This window comes from Mesoplodon mirus, assembly GCF_964341445.2.
Source record: "Mesoplodon mirus genome assembly, chromosome: 5".
NCBI classification, from domain to species: domain Eukaryota; kingdom Metazoa; phylum Chordata; class Mammalia; order Artiodactyla; family Ziphiidae; genus Mesoplodon; species Mesoplodon mirus.
This window is the reverse complement of record NC_138980.1, coordinates 153,652,177-153,676,611: the sequence shown is the minus strand read 5'-3', so window position 1 is coordinate 153,676,611 and position 24,435 is coordinate 153,652,177. Positions and strand designations below refer to the sequence as shown.

Here is a 24,435-nt window from a genome sequence, read left to right as displayed (position 1 = left end):
AGGTTTAGCTGGTGGAAGCCTCTCCAACCTACATTTTATCTTTTTAGCATATCCCTGTCATTTTTGCAACACCTTCTTATTTTTTTAGCATAACCAAATATTCTGTGTTCATCTTGTACTTTTCCTACATCAGCCCCCAAAACAATCATTTCTCCAAGGAGCCCTGGTTCCTTTAGTGGAGAATGATACTTAGAAACCAGGGTATCTGTGCTGTTTGCTGGGGTGTCATTGTTTCTAGACATTTGCAGCATATAAAGCTAGAGAATAATTTACAAATGTACATTTACCCTTAAATTTACATATACCTATTAAAAACCATGAGTTCATATTGATATCCCCAGTTTCAGTCAAACACCACAAAGTTCGTTCTAGCCTTCCCCTTTTCCACTTTAGTTACTCCCTTCTCCAACAGTGAGAAACTCGATTCCCATGATCTTCAACATATTTCCTCAAATATTGCTTAAATCTTCATTGTATTGAAAGCAGTTTCCGAATTGTTAACGCATACCATTGCAAAAAAAAAGATGCAGACGTATTAACTGGAATGCAGTATTTATTTACCGTTCTTTTGGTCTTTAGACTGGGAGTATATATTAGTAGTTTCCTAGGACTACTGTAACAGATAACCACACACCTGGTAGCTTAAAACAACGGAAATTTTTTCTTCCACAATTTTGGAGGCCAGAAGTCTGAAATCAAGGTATTGGCATGGCCACGCTCCCACCAACGGCTCTGGAGGAATCATTCCTTGCCTCTTCTAGCCTTTGGTGACTCTAGGCATCCTTGTGGCTGCGAAACTCCAGGTTCTGCTTCCATCTTCACAGAGCCTTTCCTCTTTGTGTCTTCTCCCCTTCTGTCTCTTATAAGGATACTTGAGGATACTTGTTATCAAATTTAGGGCTGACCCAGATAATTCAGAGTGACCTTATCTTGAGATGCCTAATTATATCTGAAAATATTCTTTTTCCAAATGAGGTCCATTCACAGGTTCCAGTGATTAGGACGTGGACATATCTTTTGGGGGGGCCACCGTTCAACCCACTACAGGGTGTATAGTTACTTAGGTTATTACCTGCTGTTTATTCTTTCAGTGTATTTGTTATTCATTTGAAATACAGTAGGGTTCATTTGTTTCAGTTTATATTGTTTTAGGTTTTTTCCCATCCTTATTTGTTTATTTATGAATATGTAAAACATTAACACAGGGTCAAGAATCAAATAAGTTAATAGATATAGCACTACGAATTGTGGTGACTATTATCAAGGAAATGAACAGGTTCTCTGGTAGAGAAGAATGGAATGGGCCATATTCACTTAGATAGAGGGCCAGGCAATACTCATTTGAATAAGTGGCACGTAAGCTGAGATTGAAAGAGTGAGAAGAAGCCAGTCACTTAAAAGTGGAAAAAGAGCTTTCCAGCAGATGGAAAAGCATGTGAAAGGCCCCGATGTGGGGAAAGAGTCACATGTATGGGAGGAAATGAAAGAAGACCAGGGAGGTGTGTGCATTCTGGGCAAGAAGGAGCACAAAGTTAGGGAGGTTGTAAAGGAAGCAGGGGCTGGAAGATGTAAGCTTTTGTACACTGTGGAAGGATGTTGGAAAGCCAGTGGAGGATAAAAAGCAGTGGCGTTTTTAGAAGTATATTTTTAAAGGACGATATTGATTGCTTTTTTGGGGGGGGTTACCTTAAACTTTATTTTTTTTTCTTTTTATTTTTGTATTTTATTTTATTTTTTTATACAGCAGGTTCTTATTAGTTATCTATTTTATACATATTAGTGTGTACATGTCAATCCCAATCTCCCAGTTCATCCCCGCCCCCCCCTCCACTTTCTCCCCTTGGTGCCCATATGTCTGTCCTCTAAATTTTTGTCTCTATTTTATTGATTGCTTTGTGGAGCACATTACACAAGAGTAAAAGTAGAGAGACTAGTCACAGGCTTGTCACAGTACATAATAACTGGTGTAGAGACACGAGAAAATGTTGGTTCATATAAGAGTTGTAGAAGTGAAAAAGGAGAAAAGTGGATAGATTTCTGATGTGTTTGGGGTTGAACTGATAGGACTAGCTAGTGGATTAAATCTGGGTGGGTAGAGAGAAGAGAGTTTAGGGGTTACTAGAGTCTTTAAGGTTTACTTCCACGTTTGTAGCTTTAGCAACTAGGAAAGAAGTTTATTGCAAATGAAATGGGCAGTAAGAATCAAGATTTCCCTATTGGGCCTATTATGTTTGAAATGCTTCTGACATGCAAATGAAAATGTCAGTCAAGTTGATAGTTGAATATACAAGTCTTGAGCTCGGGAGAGGAAAGTGGAATCTCAAACTTCCTATCTAGTCCCTCCAGGCAGTACTTCGGTCCATTCTTTCCTACTGCAGGAAGAGATTCCAGATCTCTGGTCCCTATTTGTACCTTTTTAACATGAACAGAATGTCAGGAGTTGGCCAGATACTATTTGAGGCATTGTGAGCAGCTGGGACTAGAGATGGGTCTCCAGGCCCATGTGTGGGTACTCCAGTTCCAATTCAGTCTTTCCAGAGAGCTACAGTTATTTTCCTTCTAAGTCATTTAAATATGCACATTTTACTACTTTTAGTTTAGCTTTATGCTGGACCCTTTCAGAATAAGTGGCCTTGCCATTATTATACTAAAAAATATTAGGTTCTTTTCTGCCCCATCTGAACCTGACTTACAGTATGAGACCACTATAACTTACTTTGCTACCTAGGAGGGAATTGTGTGTGTGTGTATGTGTGTGTTTATGTTTGAAATATATACTCTGCGATTGATTTGGTATGTATGTCAGTTTTTATACCAACATCACAGTGTGTTAATTGCAGTGTTTTTGCGGAGCCAGAGGAATCAGGCTCCCTGACTTCAGACTATACTACAAAGCTACAGTAATCAAGACAGTATGCTACTGGCACAAAAACAGAATAAAGATCATTGAAACAGGATGGAAAGCCCAGAGATAAACCCACACACATACGGTCACTTTATCTTTGACAAAGGAGGCAAGAATACACAAAGGAGAAAATTCAGCCTCTTCAATAAGTGGTGCTGGGAACACTGGACAGCTACATGTAAAAGAATCAAATTAGAATGCTTCCTAACACCATACACACAAAAAAACTCAAAATGGATTAAAAACCTAAATGTAAGGCCAGACACTATCAAACTCTTAGAGGAAAACATAGGCAGAACAGTCTATGACATAAATCACAGCAAGATCCTTTTTGACCCACCTCCTAGAGTAATGGAAGCAAAAACAAAAATAACCAAATGTGACCTAATGAAACTTAAAAGCTTTTGCACAGGGCTTCCCTGGTGGCGCAGTGGTTGAGAGTCTGCCTACCAATGCAGGGGGCACGGATTCGTGCCCCGGTCCAGGAAGATCCTGCATGCTGCAGAGCGGCTGGGCCCGTGAGCCATGGCTGCTGAGCCTGCGCATCTGGAGCCTGTGCTGCACAATGGGAGAGGCCACGATGGTGAGAGGCCCGCGTACTGCACAAAAAAAAAAAAAAAAAAAAAAAGTTTTCAACAGCAAAGGAAACCATAAACAAGATGAAAAGACAACCCTTCGAATGGGAGAAAGTATTTGCAAATGAAGCAACTGACAAAGGATTAATCTCCAAAATATACAAGTAGCTTATGCAGCTCAATATCAAAAACACCCAAACAACCCAATCCAAAAATGGGCAGAAGACAGCAATTCCACTATTGGGCATATACCCTAAGAAAACCATAACTCAAAAAGAGTCATGTACCACAATGTTCATTGCAGCTCTACTTACAATAGCCAGTACATGGATGCAACCTAAGTGTCCATTGACAGATGAATGGATAAAGAAGATGTGGCACATATATACAATGGAATATTACTCAGCCATAAAAAGAAACGAAATTGAGTTATTTGTAGTGAGGTGGATGGACCTAGAGTCTGTCATACAGAGTGAAGTAAGTCAGAAAGAGAAAAACAAATACCATATGCTAACACATATATATGGAATCTAAAAAAAAAAAAAAAGTAGTTCTGAAGAACTTAGGGGCAGGACGGGAATAAAGGCACAGACCTACTAGAGAATGGACTTGAGGACACGGGGAGGGGGAAGGGTAAGCTGGGATGAAGTGAGAGAGTGGCATGGACTTAACATATACTACCAAATGTAAACTAGATAGCTAGTGGGAAGCAGCCGCATAGCACAGGGAGATCTGCTCAGTGCTTTGTGACCACCTAAAGGGGTGGGATAGGGAGGGTGGGAGGGAGGGGGATGCAAGAGGGAAGAGATAATGGGGATATATGTCTATGTATAGCTGATTCGCTTTGTTATAAAGCAGAAACTAGCACACAGTTGTAAAGCAATTACACTCCAATAAAGATGTTAACAAAATAATAATAAATTTTAAAAAAAAGGGCAGAAGACCTAAATAGACATTTCTCCAGAAGACATACAGGTTGCCAAGAAACACATGAAAGGATGCTCAGCATCACTAATCATTAGAGAAATGCAAATCAAAACTACAATGAGGTATCACCTCACATTGGTCAGAATGGCCATCATCACAAAAATCTACAAACAATAAATGCTGGAGATGGTGTGGAGAAAAGGGAACCCTCTTGCACTGTTGGTGGGAATGTAAATTGATACAGCCACTATGGAGGACGGTATGGAGGTTCCTTAAAAAACCAAAAATAGAACCTACCATATGACCCAGCAATCCCACTACTGGGCATATACCCTGAGAAAACCATAATTCAAAAAGATACATGCCACAACGTTCATTGAAGCACTATTTACAATAGCCAGGACATGGAAGCAACCTAAATGTCCATCAACAGATGAATGAATAAAGAAGAGGTAGCATGTGTATACAATGGAATATTACTCAGCCATAAAAAGGAACAAAATTGAGTTATTTGTAGTGAGGTGGTTGGACCTAGAGACTGTTACACAGAGTGAAGTAAGTCAGAAAGATAAAAACAAATACAGTATGCTAATGCACATATATGGAATCTAAAAAACCGGTACTGATGAACCTACTTGCAGGGCAGGAATAAAGACGCAGACATAGAGAACAGACTTGAGGACACGGTGGCGGAAGGGGAAGCTAGGATGAAGTGAGAGAGTGGCATGGACATATATACACTACCAAATGTAAAATAGATGGCTGTTGGGAAGTAGCTGCATAGCACAGGGAGATCAGCTGGTGCTTTGTGACCATCTAGAGGGGTGGGATAGGGAGAGTGGGAGGGAGATGCAAGAGGGAGGGTATATGGGGATATATGTATACATATAGCTGATTCACTTTGTTGTACAGCAGAAACTAACACAACATTGTAAAGCAATTATACTCCAATAAAGATAAAAATAAATAAATAAAATAATTGCAGTGTTTTTGTATTATGCTCCATCCTGAGTAGGGCTAATCTTCCTGAATCATTTTAAAGATGTTTTTATTTTCTCACATATTTATTCTTACAGATGTATTGTAGAATTAAGATTGTTGACACATTTTCAAGCATGGATTTTTTTTTCCCTATCCTCTTGCTTTTGCCTTGGTTACTTGTAAGTACTTTCTATTCTCCTTAATTCTTTTCCACTGATTTTTTTTTCCCATTGTCTTATTGTGGTTTTTCTTTTTGCTTCGTTCCTAAAGAGAGGCTGTCATTTCCCCCTCTTTCTTTTTAAGCACCTGTTATACGTAAGCACTGTACCAATTCCTGGGCAGGAGGGGTTACACGGTGAATTAAAATTAAAATAAACAAAGGAAATAAACAGCATATTATGAAATAAAACAAATAAAATAATATCAGTTTGTAATTAAAATAGTGTGCCTTGGGGAGGACTAAAAAGTTTTAATTTTAAGCATAATTTGTCAGCTTTTGGTCAGTTTGTTTATTTTACATTTTTAAAAGATTTTTTTCCTTTTTTTTTTTTAAGGGTCATACAGCAATGCTTCATACTGGCTCATGGCATCCCAAAATAAAGGGAGAATTTGTGACTTGCTCAAATGATGCGTGAGTACTGTTGATAATTCATCTAATACATTCATATATTTCAGTATTTTCTTGAACCTTTATATTGTAGCAATCTTGCCAGTAAAGTAAGAGATAGAATATTAGTAATCCTGATGTTTATATAGTCTTGTTCTCAACTTTACCTTGAACTTAGCTGACAGTATAAGGTTTGCTTAAACAAATATGGAAGCTGTAGAAATGAGAGTTGGAAGAAATTCAAGTAGAGTTTATTAGGGAGCACAGTGGATCAGATTGATGCTGTTAAGTGGACTCAAATGACTTAAACTTTGTTACTTTTTATAGTAAAGGCTGATTTTCATCTGAATCTAATAGCTTATATAAATTTGTTTTTTAAATGATGGTTTTTTGGAAGTGACAGCTGAAAAAATTGATTTAATGGTTATTAGATTCTTTTTTCAAAAAAATCAATCAATTAATTAATTAATTTGGCTGTGTTGGGTCTTTGTTGTTGTGTGTGGGGTTTCTCTAGTTGCAGCGAGCGGTGGCTGCTCTTCGTTGCAGTGTGCGGACTTCTCAATGCAGTGGCTTCTCTTGTTGCGGAGCACGGGCTCTAGGTGCATGGGCTTCAGTAGTTGTGGCGTGTGGGCTCAGTAGTTGTGGCTCGTGGGCTCTATAGAGCGCAGGCTCAGTAGTTGTAGCACACGGGCTTTGTTGCTCTGTGGCATGCGGGATCTTCGCAGACCAGGGCTCGAACCTGTGTCCCCTGCATTGGCAGGCGGATTCTTAACCACTGCCCACCAGGGTAGTCCCTATTCAGATTCTTTTACATTATATTTGTTGGCTTAGGATTCAAGAGTATTACAGGGAATATTTGAGCAGCTTTTTCCTGAATTGTTATGTTGTATGATTCATTTTTAGTATTAAGTGTAGTTCACAAGAATGAGTTATTTGTAATATTACAGAGAGAATTACAATGAAAAATCTTATAAATGAAAATATACAGATGGTGTTACTTAGGTGAAACACATATTTTATTTATTTATTTATTTTTAATCTTTATTGGAGTATAATTGTTTCACAATACCGTGTTAGTTTCTGTTGCACAACAAAGCGAATCAGCCATATGCAAACCCATGTCCCCATATCCCTTCCCCATTGATCCTCCCTGTCCCACCCCTCTAGGTCATTGCAGAGCACTGAACCGATCTCCCTGTGCTATGCTGCTGCTTCTCAACAGCCAGCTATTTCACATTTGGTAGAGTATATATGTCGATGCTACTCTCACTTCACCCCAGCTTCACCCCCCCATCCCGTGTCATCAAGTCAATTCTCTATGTCTACCTCTTTATTCCTGCCGTGGAACTAGGTTCATCAGTACCATTTTTTTTTGTCAGATTCCATATATATGTGTTAGCGTACAGTATTTGTTTTTCTCTTTCTGACTTACTAAAGTCTTTATGACAGGCTGTAAGTCCATTCACCTCACTACAAATAACTCAATTTCGTTTCCTTTTATGGCTGAGTAATATTCCATTGTATATATGTGCCACATCTTCTTCATCCATTCATCTGTCGATGGACACTTAGGTTGCTTCCATGTCCTGGCTATTGTAAAGAGAGCTACAGTGAACACTGTGGTACATTACTCTTTGAATTATGGTTTTCTCAGGGTATATGCCCAGTAGTGGGATTGCTGGGTCGTATGGTAGTTCTATTTTTGGTTTTTTAAGGAACCTCCATACTGTTCTCCATAGTGGCTGTATCAATTTACATTCCCACCAACAGTGCAAGAGGGTTCCCTTTTCTCCACACCCTCTCCAGCATTTATTGTTTGTAGATTTTTGTGATGATGGCCATTCTGACTGGTGTGAGGTGATACCTCATTGTGGTTTCGACTTGCATTTCTCTAATGATTAGTGATGTTGAGCATCCTTTCATGTGTTTGTTGGCAACCTGTATATCTTCTTTGGAGAAATGTCTATTTAGGTCTTTTGCCCATTTTTGGATTGGGTTGTTTGTTTTTTTGATATTGAGCTGCATGAGCTGCTTGTATATTTTGGAGATTAATCCTTTGTCAATTGCTTCATTTGCAAATACTTTCTCCCATTCTGAGGGTTGTCTTTTGGTCTTGTTTATGGTTTCCTTTGCTGTGCAAAAGCTTTTAAGTTTCATTAGGTCCCATTTTGTTTATTTTTGTTTTTATTTCCATTTCTCTAGGAGGTGGGTCAAAAGGATCTTGCTGTGATTTATGTCATTGAGTGTTCTGCCTATGTTTTCCTCTAAGAGTTTGATAGTGTCTGGCCTTACATTTAGGTCTTTAATCCATTTTGAGTTCATTTTTGTGTGTGGTGTTAGGAAGCATTCTAATTTGATTCTTTTACATGTAGCTGTCCAGTTTTCCCAGCACCACTTATTGAAGAGGCTGTCTTTTCTCCATTGTATTCTCTTGCCTCCTTTATCAAAGATAAGGTGACCATATGTGCGTGGGTTTACCTCTGGGCTTTCTATCCTGTTCCATTGATCTATATTTCTGTTTTTGTGTCAGTACCATACTGTCCTGATTACTGTAGCTTTGTAGTATACTCTGAAGTTCAGGAGCCTGATTCCTGCAGCTCTGTTTTTCTTTCTCAAGATTGCTCTGGCTATTCGGGATCTTTTGTGTTTCCATACAAATTATGAAATTTTTTGTTCTGGTTCTGTGAAAAATGCCATTGGTAGTTTGATAGGGATTGCATTAAATCTGTAGATTGCTTTGGGTAGTAAAGCCATTTTCACAATGTTGATTCTTCCAATCCACGAACATGGTGTATCTCTCCATCTTTTGTATCATCTTTAATTTCTTTCATCAGTGTCTTATAGTTTTCTGCATACAGGTCTTTTGTCTCCTTAGTTAGATTTATTCCTAGGTATTTTATTCTTTTTGTTGCAGTGGTAATTGGGAGTGTTTTCTTAATTTCACTTTCAGATTTTTCATCATTAGTGTATAGGAATGCTACAGATTTCTGTGCATTACTTTTGTATCCTGCTACTTTACCAGATTCATTGATTAGCTCTAGTAGTTTTCTGGTAGCATCTTTAGAATTCTCTATGTATAGTATCATGTCATCTGCAAACAGCGACAGTTTTCTTTTCCGATTTGGTTTCCTTTTGTGTCTTTTTCTTCTCTGATTGCTGTGGCTAAAACTTCCCAAACTATGTTGAATAATAGTGGTGAGAGTGGGCAACATTGTCTTGTTTCTGATTCTAGTGGAAACAGTTTCTGTTTTTCACCATGGAGAACGATGTTGGCTGTGGGTTTGTTATATATGGACTTTATTATGTTGAGGAAAGTTCCCTCTATGCCTACTTTCTGGGGAATTTTTATCATAAATTGGTGTTGAATTTTGTCAAATGCTTTTTCTGCATCTTTGAGATTATTGTATGTTTTTTATCCTTCAGTTCGTTAATATGATATATCACATTGATTGATTTGCCTATATTGAAGAATCCTTGCCTTCCTGGGATAAACCCCACTTGATCATGGTGTATGATCCTTTTAATGTGCTCTTGGATTCTGTTTGCTGGTATTTTGTTGAGGATTTCTGCATCTATGTTCATCAGTGATATTGGCCTGTAGTTTTCTGTTTTTGTGACATCTTTGTCTGGTTTGGGTATCAGCGTGATGGTGGCCTCATTGAATGAGTTTGGGAGTGTTCCCCCCTCTGCTATCATTTGGAAGAGTTTGAGAAGGCTAGGTGTTAGCTCTTCTGTAAGTGTTTGATAGAATTCGCCTGGGAAGCCATCTGGTCCTGGGCTTTTGTTTGTTGGAAGATTTTTTTTTTTTTTTTTTCTTTTTTTTTCGGTATGCGGGCCTCTCACTGCTGTGGCCTCTCCCGTTGCGGAGCACAGGCTCCGGACGTGCAGGCCCAGCGGCCATGGCTCACGGGCCCAGCCGCTCCGCGGCATATGGGATCCTCCCAGACCGGGGCACGAACCCGTATCCCCTGCATCGGCAGGCGGACTCTCAACCACTGCGCCACCAGGGAGGCCCTGTTGGAAGATTTTTAATCACAGTTTCAATTTCAGTGCTTGTGATTGGTCTGTTTATATTTTGTATTTCTTCCTGGTTCAGTTGGGAAGGTTGTGCTTTTCTAAGAATTTGTCCATTTCTTCCAGGTTGTCCCTTTTATTGGCATATAGTTGCTTGTAGTAATTTCTCAGGATCCTTTGTATTTCTGCAGTGTCAGTTGTTACTTCTCCTTTTTTTTTATTTCTAATTCTGTTGATTTGAGTCTTCTCCCTTCTTTTCTTAGTGTGTCTGACTAATGGTTTATCAATTTTGTTTATCGTCTCAAAGAACCAGCTTTTAATTTCATTGATCTTTGCTATCGTTTCCTTCATTTCTTTTTCATTTATTTCTGATCTGATCTTTATGATTCCTTTCCTTCTGCTGACTTCGGGGGTTTTCTTGTTGTTGCTATTCTTCTCTCTCTAATTGCTTTAGGTGTAAGGTTAGGTTGTTTATTTGAGATGTTTCTTGTTTCTTGAGATAGGATTGTATTGCTATAACCTTCCCTCTTAGAACTGTATCCCATAGGTTTTGGGTCATTGTGTTTTCGTTGTTATTTGTTTCTAGGTATCTTTTGATTTCCTCTTTGATTTCTTCTGTGATCTCTTGGTTATTTAGTAGCATATTGTTTAACCTCCATGTGTGTGTATTTTTTACAGTTTTTTTCCTTTAATTGATATCTAGTCTCATAGCATTGTGGTCAGAAAAGTTACTTGATACCATTTCAGTTTCCTTAAATGTACCAAGGCTTGATTTGTTACCCAAGATATGATCTATCCTTGGGAACATTGGTACAGTTTTTGTCAGAGAATGCTTTGCCTGTGTTCTGTTCTAGGAGTTTTATCAAGTCTTGCTTATATTTAAGTCTTTAAGCCATTTTGAGTTTATTTTTGTGTATGGTGTAAGGGAATGTTCTAACTTTATTGATTTACATGCGCTGTCTAGCTTTCTCAATACCACTTGCTGAAGAGTCTGTGTTTTCTTCATTGTATATTCTTGCCTCCTTTTTCGAAGATTAGTTGACCAAAGGTGTGTAGATTTATTTCTGGGCTCTCTAATCTTTTCCATTGATCTGCATGTCTGTTTTTTTGCCAATACCATGATGTAGCTTTATAGTATTGTCTGAAGTCTGGGAGGGTTATGCCTCCAGGTTTGTTCTTTTTCCTCAGTATTGCTTTGTATTCCTGCTGTTTTAAGCCATTGAATTTTGAAAATGTTTTGTTATGCACCAGTTGTTAACTGACACAGATGATATTATTGCTTCATGTTATGTGGAATCATGGTTATATAGAAGAATGTGTTTGTTCTTAGAAGATACCAGCTAGTGAATTTAGGTGTGAAGTATCATGAGGTATGCAACTTACTTTTAAATGGTATAACAAAAATAAAAAGTGCATTTGTGTATATTTGTGTGTGTGTGTGTATGAATATATGTATGGAAAGAGAGAGACTGAGTATATAGATGTGACAAAATGAATGTTAGTGTATATGGTGTTTATTGGAAAAGGTATATGGGTGTTTATTGTAGTATTGTTTTAACTTTTTTGTAGCTTTGAACCTTTTCCAAATAAAAAGTTGGGAGGATCTTCTTAATATTGGCTTATGTGGAAGTCATCCATTCCACCCCCAATCTAAAAGTTGAATATAAGATGGGTAAAAAGGGTAGTGGGGATTATAGTTCGTTGTGCTCCACTTAAGTTTTTTCTTGGACAGTTTTTCAGTGTATTTTAATTTTCTGCATATCAGTGCTGATTAAACTGTGAGAACCTAGTGATTAGGGACTGTAGCAGGATTTCCTAAGCTTGTTCCTGGTAATGCTAGTACCTGTAGTGTGTCCATGGAGAAAGGGTTCCTTTGTCTTTCCCTTGGAGAGTTATAGTGCCAAGGACTAGATATCCTGAGAAGTATATTAACGAAAGAAAACAGCATTTTCTGGGCTTCCCTGGTGGCGCAGTGGTTAAGAATCTGCCTGCCAATGCAAGAGACACGGGTTTGAGCCCTGGCCCGCAAAGATCCCACATGCCGTGGAGCAGCTAAGCCTGTGCTCCACAACTACTGAGCCTGAGCTCTAGAGCCTGCAAGCCACAACTACTAAAGCCTGCTTGCCTAGAGCCTGTGCTCTGCAACAAGAGAAGCCACCGCAATGAGCAGCCCGCGCACCACAAGGAAGAGTAGCCCCCGCTCGCCACAACTAGCGAAAGCCCACACACAACAACAAAGACCCCACACAGCCAAAAATAAATAAGATAAATAAATAAATTTATTTTAAAAAAAAAGAACTAAAAAAGCTGTAAAATTGGCCTACACATGTGAAGGCTTTCTGAGGCATGTTATACCATGGTGTAGTAATGTATAAATTATGAAAATGTTAAATTATATTCAAAACACCTAGAAATAAAAGGAAGCTAATATATTTTTTAAGTTTCCCCCAAAAATATTTAAATAGAAAAAAAAACCTTTGGGCTATAGAAAAGTTTAATTTTCTGAGATCCATTTATGTAAATCATCATTCCTTGGAGAATTTTATAATTATATTTACATATGTTATTGATTATTAAAGTCAAGTCAAATATGCCTAGCAGCCTTCCAGCAAAAGCCTGTAAGACTCAGTGGTAAATTAGCTGCTCAAGGTCATGATGAGTGGTGGAGTACCCAAGTTCCTCTTGGTCTGGAAAGTGCATTCTCTTTCTATTATACCATGCCAGAATTCGCCAAGAATTTTAATTGGTATTGTGCATCTTTATAAGCTGCAACAAAATAAAAAAAGATTTATAATTTACTGAATCCCACCATGAAAAGCATTTGCTGGTGGCAACCTTAATTTCCCAAAGTATATTCCTGGGAGCACTAGGCACAGAGTGTAAATGATGTTGTTGGCTGTGGGAGAGAGAGGGAGTTGTATCACTATGGCTGGAAAATGCTGTTTTCTTTTTTTCTAATATATAGATTTATTTATTTATCTATTTTTGGCTGTGTTGGGTCTTCGTTGCTGCGCGTGGGCTTTCTCTAGTTGTGGTGAGCAGGGGCTACTCTTTGTTGCAATGTGCAGGCTTCTCATTGTCATGGCTTCTCTTGTTGTGGAGCATGGGCTCTAGGCTCACAGGCTTCAGTAGTTGTGGCACACGGGCTTAGTTGTTCCGCAGCATGTGGGATCTTCCTGGACCAGGGTTCGAATCCGTGTCCCCTTCATTGGCAGGCAGATTCTTAACCACTGCGCCACCAGGCAAGTCCCAAATTTTATTTTTTAAATAACATTAATTTTTGCCATCTCTGGCAGCTAGGACACTTTTTCTTGCTTACTTTCTGATTCTGGGCAGAGTTTTATACTGTCCATGCTGCCACATAAGTAATGGTTCTTTTTGGGTGATCCCATTATAGAAACAGAAAGTGTCCTGTTTTCAGATTTTAACTAAAGTTATTGTGGTGATCATTTTGCAGTAGGTACAGGTGTTGAATCATTGTGTTGTACACTTGAAACTAATATAATGTTATATGTCAGTTATACCTCAATTAAAAAAGAAAATATACTGTTTAGATCTTGTTTTTACAGTATCTGACATTGCTTTTATCTAACTTATTTCTTTCATCTTTTTATCTAATTCTAATTATTCTAATTATACCAGCATTTGTAAAATTAATAGCTTTTATTTTATTTTCACTGTGTGGGTAATTAAAAATATGTCTATATATTTTAAAGCATTTGTTATAGAAATTTTACATGAAACAATAACTTCTTTGAATGATTAATGGGATTTAGGGTTTAGCTGTCAGTAGAACCTAAATGCCAAAAATGTTCCTATTCAAACTTTCTGAGTGTGGTGAAATATGCTTATAATAAAAGACATAATTTATTCAGACACTTTTTAAAGCTCTTTTTCTTCATGAGTTCTGAGAGTAATGAGAATCTATTCTGAAATTACTGCTGTAATTGAGATGTGCACATTTTGGTGTTAGTTTGATTTAGCTTTTATTGACAAGCTTTTTCTGTAGGCTTGAACGGAAAAAATATAAATCTTTTAATTTTATCATAAATTCATTTGGTTCATATAAATTCATTCCTCTCAAAATAGTTTCCTTTTACTCAGCTCTATTTTATTTCTATTTATATTGAGAAAAGACACAGTAGGTAAAAAGTCTGTAAGATTTTAAAATAATAATAATAGCTCACTGCAGAGCTACCAGGACAAATTCTTTAAAAGATTAGGTTTAGAACTTAAAATTAGGGTTTATGATTGTGGTTGGGCTCTAAATATCACCATTCACCATTTTATGTGGATTAATTTGTCACACAGACTGTGGTTGGGTTTTTGTTTTTTGTTGGTAATCAATTGTATTTTAAACAGAATATGTCAGTGTTCTCAATTCCTATCATGAAACATAATACAATGAAACACAAAATCCTGGAAATGTATCTTAATTGGAAAATGAAATTAACAGTTATTGAGAACCATGCAGTATTTGGAGCTCTAGAACTAGTTTTCTCTTAGGAATTGGTAAGAGCATAAAATAGGGCATTAGTTAACCAGTTGTTTTAAAGTGACTTGAAAACAACTCACCAAAAACAGTCTAGATATTTATTAAGTATATTTTGATCTTGTGGTGATTGAAAGTAATTGGATGCTGGTCTGAAGAAGTCAGCACTAGACGCAGAGGAGAAATTTCACACATAATGTTACAGATGAATTATATGTTACTCTGTTAACTGGTGACATGGTTTGGCTCACTAAAAAACCCGATAATGTAATTTTTCAAAAAACTATAGCACAATTTTTTAGTGTTATTAATAAAACAGATGCAGAACTAAATAACCTTTTATATTCTTATTTTTAAAGCTCAGATATAATGTCATTTATATTTTGTAACTCAAAATAAGCTAATAAAATATTACTGGGGGAGTTAAACTTACTCAACAGTCAAGAGTTATTTATAATTAAGCATTTTAATTTTATATAATTTAAATTTTTAAGCTCCTGTTATGCTTGAATAGCCTTTGTTTGATTTATAGTTTTCCTAGCACTTTCTACTTAGATAATATTTTTTGTCATATGTTTACAGTATAAAACTTCACCTTATGTCTCTAGGAATTATATAAAAATTTAATGTCACATTATCCTTGATTTAAGTTTATGTAATTTTTATACAAAATGTTGCTCATGTGCACTGTATTGCCATACATAAGAAGGGTAAGATGTTCATACCTTTAAAAATGTTGGCAGAAAGTTTGATAAAGTCCATGTTTATGTTTTACTTTATTTGCACACTTTTCACAGATGTTAATCAGTAGCTTGTTTTGGTTAAGGGAATATCAGTGCTGAACAGTAATTTCTATGTGGGGATTATAAATGGTGAGGGATGCTTTTTAGTATTTTCTTTATCTTGAAATCCATAAGAAAAACATTGTTAATTTCACCAGTACATCTCTGTTACATCAGTTCAATTTTTTAAATATTTGTTTATTTATTCACTTATATGTTTATTTTTAAAGGGAATATGGGTGTTTCCAAATGTTGAAGAGTATACTTGTTTACTGGCATCCCTAGGTTTACTGAGTATTTGATGGAAGGTGGTTTGAATTTCTTCTGGGGATTTCTAGGCCAGGCAAGGTAGCGTCAATACAACTGGTCCACTCCATGCGTGACTGAATGGGCCTGTATGTATGACTAATGTACCAGTATTCTTATGGTATGTGATGGCCCTCTTGGCCATTTATGGAGTAGTTGTTTATGAAGAATATTGTTCCTGTGAAAAACTGATGAATTGAATTTAGTTGCAGGAATGGGAATAGATGTTTCCGTAGCTTGCATTTTTGCTCTTCTTGAAACTCATAATTCAAATGAAAATGTTTATTTTGACTCTCTGACTTTTTCTGAAAGTCTTGGCTACAAGCGATTTTTCCTTTTTATATTATCCTTTCCATTTTTTTCCTAAGCTTCTGTGACTACGTGACAAATGTAGATGTATACTGTTTCTGAATCCCTTGTTTTCTCTTGTGTTGTATAAGCCTGTTGAATCCATTCCCAACTTTGAAAAAGTTGTCACCTCATCTTTTTAGTTTCATATTGACAGAGTTGATGAAGTTAGGATGGCATGTTATCAGGCACTTTGCTACGAGGTGTGAATAATGAGTTGACTTTTTCTGTTGCTTCTTTTTAAATCTTCTAAGTTTATATGACTTGTAAAACTATTTCTGTCTTATAAAGTATCCTTTCTTGTGATGGTACTTCTAAAATTTGTCTTGATGAAAATGTTAAATTTGTTACTGCTTTTTAAAAAGGCTCCAAGTGAAAATAGTTTATTCTTCTCTTGGTAACACTTTTCTGTTATTATAATAGTAATAAAATCAAGTAGAATATAAAGTAGAAATATCTCATAAATTGTTAATTACAAGCTTCCCTTTGATTCATGTTTCCTTAATGGACTGTGTTCTATTAATTTGAATAAAACAAATGATATTGTTGGAAACTTGTACTAACTTACCTATAAATAGAGCTAGCACAGACTTGTTTAACAACACTTCATGTGGTCATTACATTCTTGCAATAACAGTCTGTGTTTTCATGGAGGAAATAAGGCTCACTGATGACATTTTTTCCAACAAAAGTTTGGCTACATAGCTTTATCTCTGCATAGAATAACTGAAGAGGTAGAGCGGCTTCTGGTTTATATCACATAACTATGTTGTAGGTAGCGTTCTTTATCTTTCCTAGGCAGTTTTACTTATATGCCCCAAATAGGCTGAAGATTCTGATTCTTGTTCATAACGCATTACATAATTTATTTTTTCACAGAAAAATATATCCTTTGCAAACACAACTTTCAACATTCTTAATTCCATTGTGCTCTTGTAAAATCATTTTGTCTATCAACCAGCAAATATTTATTGACAACCCCCTGTGTGCTCAGGCTCACCTAGACTTTGTGGGTAAATAAAGCAGTTCCTGCTCTTGTAGAATTTAAAATACAGTGAGGAGATAGACATTTGAAACTACTTATGAATAGTTAAGTAAATAATTATGCATGTAAAATGCTGTGAAGGAACAATATATGAGGAAGACCTAAAGCATACTGGAGAAAAAACATTCATTAGGTTGTGGTGTTTAAACTGAGATGTGAAAGATGAATGGTCATTGAAAAGAGGGGGATGCCATCCCAGACAGAGGAAACATCATATTAAAATGCCTGTTATAGGAACTGAGAGAAATCCAGCATCACTAAAGCACAGCGAGCAAGATGGAGAGCAGCATGAGATGAATTTGCTTAAGTAGGTGGGGGCCGAATCATGCAGGGCTTTACAGACCATGTTGAACACATTTGGATTTTATTCCAAGGACAACTACAAGAGGTTAAAGGATTTTAAGCAGGGGAGTGACACAGTCAGATTTACATTAAAATGAATTACCCTAACATCTCTATGGAATAAATTGGATGGGTGAAGATCAGGGCAGTTGTAACCATACTCTAAGAATTTTATAATGAGTGGCTTTCATTCTGTTAGGTCAGTGATTCTTTTTTTTGCTTTTAGGATTTTCATACATGAAACATACTCCCATCAGTAACAGTGCTCATCATTTGTAGTGAATCTAATCTCCATCCATATGCTACCCACACCTCAGGTGAGAATCACTGAGCTAGTCCAGCTCTTACCTGATAGGAAAACTGACGTTGAGAGAAGTGACTTAGACAAGGTCACGTAGGTAGTTAGCCAATGGCAGAGCAAGCACTTCAACCCACAGTTGAGACAATCTTCCAGAGCCCTTTTCACATAATTTTTCTTAGATTTAGGAAACTAGCATCATCAATTAGAATGTATTTACTATGCACTGTGGGTTGGCTATTGGACAACAAAATATATGTATGTAGCAAATTCTCTAATATAAAGATATAGTGTAGGAGATATAATGATGAATGAAACAGTGGTTTGCAATGGCAGTTTCATAGTGTGATCCAGGGACCTTTGGAGGTCTCTGAGATCTTTTTGCTGCTCTGCAAGGTCAGAACTATTTTCATAAAAATGGTAAGGCATAATTTGGCTTTTTCACTGGGTTGACATTTGCACTGATGACACCAAAGCAGTGGTGGGTAAAACCCCTGGTATCTTGGCCTTAATCAAGGCAGTGGTACCAAACTGCATGAGTAATCATTGTATTTACTGCCATACATTCATAATTTTTTTTAAAATGCCAGTTTTACATAAGGATGTCCTTGATGAAGCAGTAAAAATCATTAGTTTTATGAAATCTTAACACTTGAGTACATGTCTTTACTGTTCTCTATGCCAAAATGGGAATGGCATATAAAGCACTTCTGCTGCATACCAAAACATGATTGTTTGAAGGAAAAGCACTTGCATGATTGAGTTGTGAGCCAACTTTCTTTTTCATAGAACACCATTTTTACTTGTAAGAACTGTCAACAGACAAATTATGGTTATTCAGACTGGATATTTGGCAGACATTTTATTTTAAAAAATGAACAAAGTCACTGTTATTTTAATGAAAACAACTGACAGATTTGTGTCCAATGATGAAATTTGAGTTTTCAGGTAAAACGTAGAACATTGGAAATTTTAAAATATTTCTTTGAGCTTGACAGCTTCTTAGTACTTAAAGGGTTTCTGTTTTGTTTTGTTTTGTTTTGTTTTGACAGAATCAGTTGTATTAATGAGTATGTTTTTCTGGGTTTTTTTTTTTTACAACTGTTTAATGAAATATATCAACATTTTGAAGATTTTCATAGCCTGCATGATTTGGCTCCCACCTAATTAAATATTTTTTAAGTGACCAGTGCATGATGTTACAGAAAGGATCTCTGCAAAGTTTAAGATAGACCTATATATTTTAATGTAAGAGTGTGTAAAGTGTATTGACTGAGTTTCAGATTCCACATTGCAGCTAACTTTTAAGAAAGTACCCACTGGTTGAATTTTGGTGCAGTATTGAAGAATATCCACAACTATCTGAAAAGGCTATTAAAATACTCCTTTTCCCCACTGCATACCTGTGTGATGGATTTCCCTTCATGTGGTTTAACAAGAACAGCATATTGTAACAGATTGAATACAGAAGTGCTAAGTACTGTCCTCTACTAAAGTCACACTTCAAAGTGATTTGCAAAAATGTAGAATAGTGCTACATTTCTTACTATTTTTGTTTGTTTCCTTTGGAAAATAATTGTTATATTTTCATGTGACATTTTTGTTTATATATATTTTTCATAAAAACATGCTAATATATAAGTTTGTTAATATTCTCTCTCTCTCTCTTTTTTTTTTTTTGGCTGTGCAGCTTGCGGGATCTCAGTTCAGTGACCAGGGATTGAACCCGGGCCAAGGCAGTGAAAGCCCGGAATCCTAACCACTAGGCCACCAGGGAACTCCCTGAGTTTGTTGATAGTCTTAATTGAGTCAATAGATATTTTAAAACTTTGTGCTGTTGTGGTAAACATCTATAGGTAGGACACATATAAAGAAAAGCTCCTTGGGGGTGTGTGGACATTTTAATGTCTGTTAATGCAATTTTATTAAATTGCCATCCATACCAGCTTTTAAAGGATTTCTTTGTCATAACACTTAGTTTAATTCTACTTGTGGAATGCAGTTAAAAGTTCTGTATTTACTATATTTTAAAAAAATATGTAACTCAGCATTTTTGGCAGCTCATATTGAGCTTCTCCAGTTAGTATAGTCTATCTTAGTATATTAGCATTGGCAGAGAAAGCTATGTGTATCTTCAAAGCTCAATGTTTTTCCATGTCACCCAGAGAATTTACAAAATATATATTTGTGCAATTTCGTAGGCTTGTTGCAAGTTTTAAATGTGGTAATATATGGAAAGCATAGTTCTTGGCACATAGTTGGTGCTCAATACAAGTTTACTTCCATTCTGGGCTTTTTATTTTCTTCAACCAAATGTGTTTAAAGTATACAAGGCCAAGTTTGTTGTTACTGTAATGCAAAGCTTGGACCATAAATTAATTCAACATCTGTCATCTACTACCTGTGAGAGCTTGGGCAACATACTTGCCCTTCCTGGACCAGTGTCTTCATCTGTAAAATAAAAGTCTTAGGCTGCATTAATTTAATTCTGCCCTTTCAATAAGCACCAGTTATCTATGTGAAGAACAATTCTAAAATTAAACTACAGAGAAGTATATGCCAATACTAAATAGGCTTTGATTAGGAAAGAGGAGTGAAAGCAGTGGGTAGTGTAAAAATAGTTACCAACGTGACTGTCCACTGTGGGAATGCACGAAGAAGAGGCAAAAAGGGAGTCATACAGAAATGAAACAGATGATACCGATTTGCATTTGGAGGATCTTTTCTCCACAGGCCAGAGCTAAGAAATTTTCTTCAGTTAAGCTCAGCAAATATTTATTTTATATCCATTGTTGTGGGTCAGGAGCTGCATTAGGCACCATGCTTTGAGCTGAATGCACAGAGATGAATACAACATGGTCCTCACTCTCCAGGGTGCTTCCCAGGCTCCCAGGATCATTGGGCACCCATAACACTATGATTTGCAGCAAGGGCATGGGAGTGGCTCATTCTGGATTGTTCTTCAGAGGTACATGAAGCTCTGTTTGCTAGGAAACATGGATCCCATAATGGAAGAACATAGTTTTCCTCTAGTTACGTTTCAGCCTGAGCCTTAGTTCAGACTCACCTGGGAAAGAGAAAGTTTTTTCCAGAGATGATGGTGCTTGAGTCTTCAGTAAGTTGTAGTATCAATCACTGGATCATTTCCTATTTCAAAATAACCCCAACCTCTGCTTTCATGAAAACTACTTCAAACCAACAGAGTGGACCCCAAGAGTTGGTGTTTCTTATATGTGTTATGGGCCAGGAGCTTTATATACTGTCTCCCTTAATCCTCACAGCACTGGCTCGAAGAAGAAAGTGACTCACTAGGTCACACATCTATTTAGAGGTGGAGTAGGGATTGGACCTCACGCCTGGGTCCATTATACCACATTCCCTCGCTAGCTTTAGTTATCTTAAGCCCACAATCATCTGTATCCTGTTTACTATATCTTCCTTCAGAATAGATGGTTGCATGGTAAAGCTGATCCTGGGGTAGTGCAGTGTGTTCCAGACTCCATTGTGAGACCCCTTTCGGGTCATGACCAGCAGTTTTTACAAAATAAAATCAAGTAGAAATTGTTATACTGTGTCACGGTTAGTACTGTTCTGTTTCAGTTGTAGGTGTTGGAGGGTAAGTGGGTGTGTGAATGTGTGGGTCTTAGCATAAGGTATTTCCTGCTCTGGGAAAGTCACTCCCTGTTTCAGTATAGGACATGATCACAACTTCACCATTGTGTCTTTTCTCCAGGCTTTGAAAATATTCCATATTGCTTTTAGTTACAAGGCAGTAAAATGTAGTTCTCAGCTTGGACCCTGAAGCCAGACTATGCAGGTTTGAATCCAGACCGTGCCATATACAGTGACTCTTGGCAAGTTATTTCACGTCTCCGTGCCTCTGCTTTGTCTTCTGTAAAATGGGGTTGTGTGAACGTTAAATGGACTTATATACCTGAAGTGCTTAGGATAGTGTTCATCTCGTGGTAGCACTCCGTAAGTTATCTCCTGTTATTATTGTTGTTATTGTCAGTGTCGTTGAAAGGTTTATATCCCTCTCAGAGGGATTATGGACATATTGACTTAACAACAGCTTTCCACAGAAGACAGTTGATTCAGATGGTTAATTAATTTCTTGCAAACTTTTCATATGCTACAAGAATGCTAACTTTGCCACTGTTTTAGTACAATTCTCCCTTTGTTTATACACTGGGATTGTTTTTATTTGGCTAACACCACAAAGACAGCTACTAAGTAATGTACCTGTTTAAGAGTTATTGTGGAAAATAGTGAGCATGACTGTACCAGATCTTGGCCTGTGAAGAACTGGCTGTCTTTATTGGCTGATTTAATCTTGGTCATAGTCCAGCATTGCTGGCTCATAAAATCTATGTTTATGCCCTGGCCCACTATGTTATAGAGTACTAAATAAGTACTATACCTAGGCCCATCTGCCTCAAGCTCTGTGGCAGATTTGGAGTAAGATGTTTGGTGATCAGCGAAAGCTTCACAAAGGAAATAATGTTTGAGTTGAGGGTTGAATATTTGAGTTGAAGTCTTCTAGGAAAGTAGTTAAAGGAAAATAATTCCAGGCACCAGTAAGATTTCATACCAAACTCTGAAGCCCAGATGTCTTAAAATAGTCACAGAAAGGAAGAATAAGCAGAAACAGTGAACAGAAGAAACTCTAGGCTGTTGTCTTCTAGGTTATCAATTACAGATTTTTATAAAAACTTACTGGAAAAAAATAACCAAAGGTTAAATATGTGTTATAGAATTATTTGTATTATTTCAAATTATATTTTTTATATAACCAACCTTATAGTGAATAGTTAGTGACATTTTATTATGATGATCATTGATAGAATATTCTTTTGTTTATAGAATTGTGTGCTTTACCTCTTTTCTTCTTAGCTTCCATTAGCAGGTACCACCTAATGGCAGCCGGTAGAATTGTGGGCAATAAATGCATTGGAAAAATTCATGACTTAGCAGGAAAAGCCCAACCCAGTTCACGGAATAATTAGTGCATATAATGTAGTGATATGAGTTAATCTTTTTTCATAGATCCCTGGGGTGAGCATGTTGTAGAGGATGGGAGCCAACTGCCAATATCTTTATATCTAAATTAGTATTATATTAGGAAGTGTATATTGTTGAGGGATTACACAGGATTTAATATTTTTATTTTCTTTTTGAATTATATATTAGAAATGAAATCATTGAGATTTTGTTTTTAGACACAACCTGAATAACTTCCAAAAGAAAAGATCAGTTAACTTAAATTGACTCGAAGTATATGATCAGCCAGCATGAAAAGAAGTTAGCTATTGTTTCAAAACAGCAGAACTAGTGCTTGACATTTATAAAGTTCATTTTTACAAAAGCTTAACAAAATCACTCATGGTAATGACCACCCAAGTAGCTTTTATAATTAATGCTGATGGGCCTTGAAGAGCATCGGCAAGGCACTGAGCCTGAAGATCACAATGAGTTTACCAAATATGGGTTATTTATTCTTCTTAGATAGTTTACAGAGACTAGGATTTCTGCAAAACACTGTTTTTGTATGGGAATAATAGCCAATGTTATTGAATGCTTGCTATGTGCCAGATGCACTCTTCTAAACACTTTGTATGTATTAACTCATTTAATTCTCTTGCAACAAGACACGTTGGGCAGTTACAAGATCCCTTCTTCTCTTACCTACTTTTTGTGTAGGAATATGAAATCATTGCTTTGTTCTGGAGATTCACTTTGACAAAGGCTGGGAGGTGCTATAGTCTTAGTGGTAAGAGGAATGTTTCGAATTTGTAATAGTGTCAGTGGTGAGTCTTTGGTAGTTATATAGTTTCAATGTTAAGCATCTTCTAATAAGAATTTTATTTTGGTTTATGATAATTCTAAGTATTTTATTAAATAAACATATTTCCCATGAGTAATCCATACATTAAATAATCTACCCCAAAAGAGTTGACTATATAATAAAAAATGAATTATTTACATTTCCGTTGTGTGAACATTTAATTTAGATACCTTTTGGAATTTATTTTGAAATATATTATGTCTATTAATTTATAATCATATTTATTTCTTAACATTAATAATATTCTTAATACAATTCCTATAAGCACTAGCATGAGCACTCTATTTCACTCTAAGTATGTCAAATCCATGGGCTATTCGAGTTCCATTAATAGTAATATTCTATAAGAATTTCAGTCATTTTTAGATGGAAAGAAAGCCCTTTGGAATGTCAAATTTAAAAGAGATATTAGACATTTATTTAGGAGTGCTTACTATGATGTAACCCATCTAGATTTTCTGACAGCTTCCTGTTTACTTTTTAAAGCTACAGTATTGCATGTAGTTGCCATGTTAAGATCTGTTGGCCCTAAATTTTTTGTTTTGAACTCAGCATATTTACTATTTTCCTTTGCTTCTTAAATATCCCCTCCTTGGTGGAAGTTTATTTCCCTCTTCTTCCTTGTCTACCAGCCATCTGTGTTATTCATAGAGATAAGTTTAAATTCCTCTACAGAGAAAAGTAGGTGGCTCCACAGTGATCTCATTCTTAGGCTAGTAAGCCTAGTTTTGTTGCTTCTTTTTTTTTTCCTTATACCTGCCACCACCCTACCCTTAGCTAGAATATTAATAATTTTTCTTTCTTTGATACGTATAATTATGTGTATCCTTACCCTGTCTTCAAGCAAGACATATTGAACTTTGGTGTGGCATCACTTATTCTTCCCCCTTCTCCACCCGTCCTCCCTCTCTCCTCCACTTCCTTCCCCTCCCCCCCTTTCTTCCCTTTCTCTTCTTCCATCAGCCATC

At 36.6% G+C, this 24,435-nt stretch overlaps 1 protein-coding gene across 2 annotated transcripts in view; it reads left to right on the top strand.

Moving 5' to 3' along the window:
- WDR70 (WD repeat domain 70) overlaps positions 1–24,435 on the top strand; it is a 315,980-nt gene that overhangs the window by 109,763 nt on the left and 181,782 nt on the right. For both annotated transcript variants that reach the window (XM_082623147.1, XM_082623146.1), the window contains exon 9: positions 5,943–6,019. In XM_082623147.1, coding sequence (XP_082479273.1) covers positions 5,943–6,019 — 77 coding nt within the window. The remainder of the gene's footprint in view (positions 1–5,942; positions 6,020–24,435) is intronic.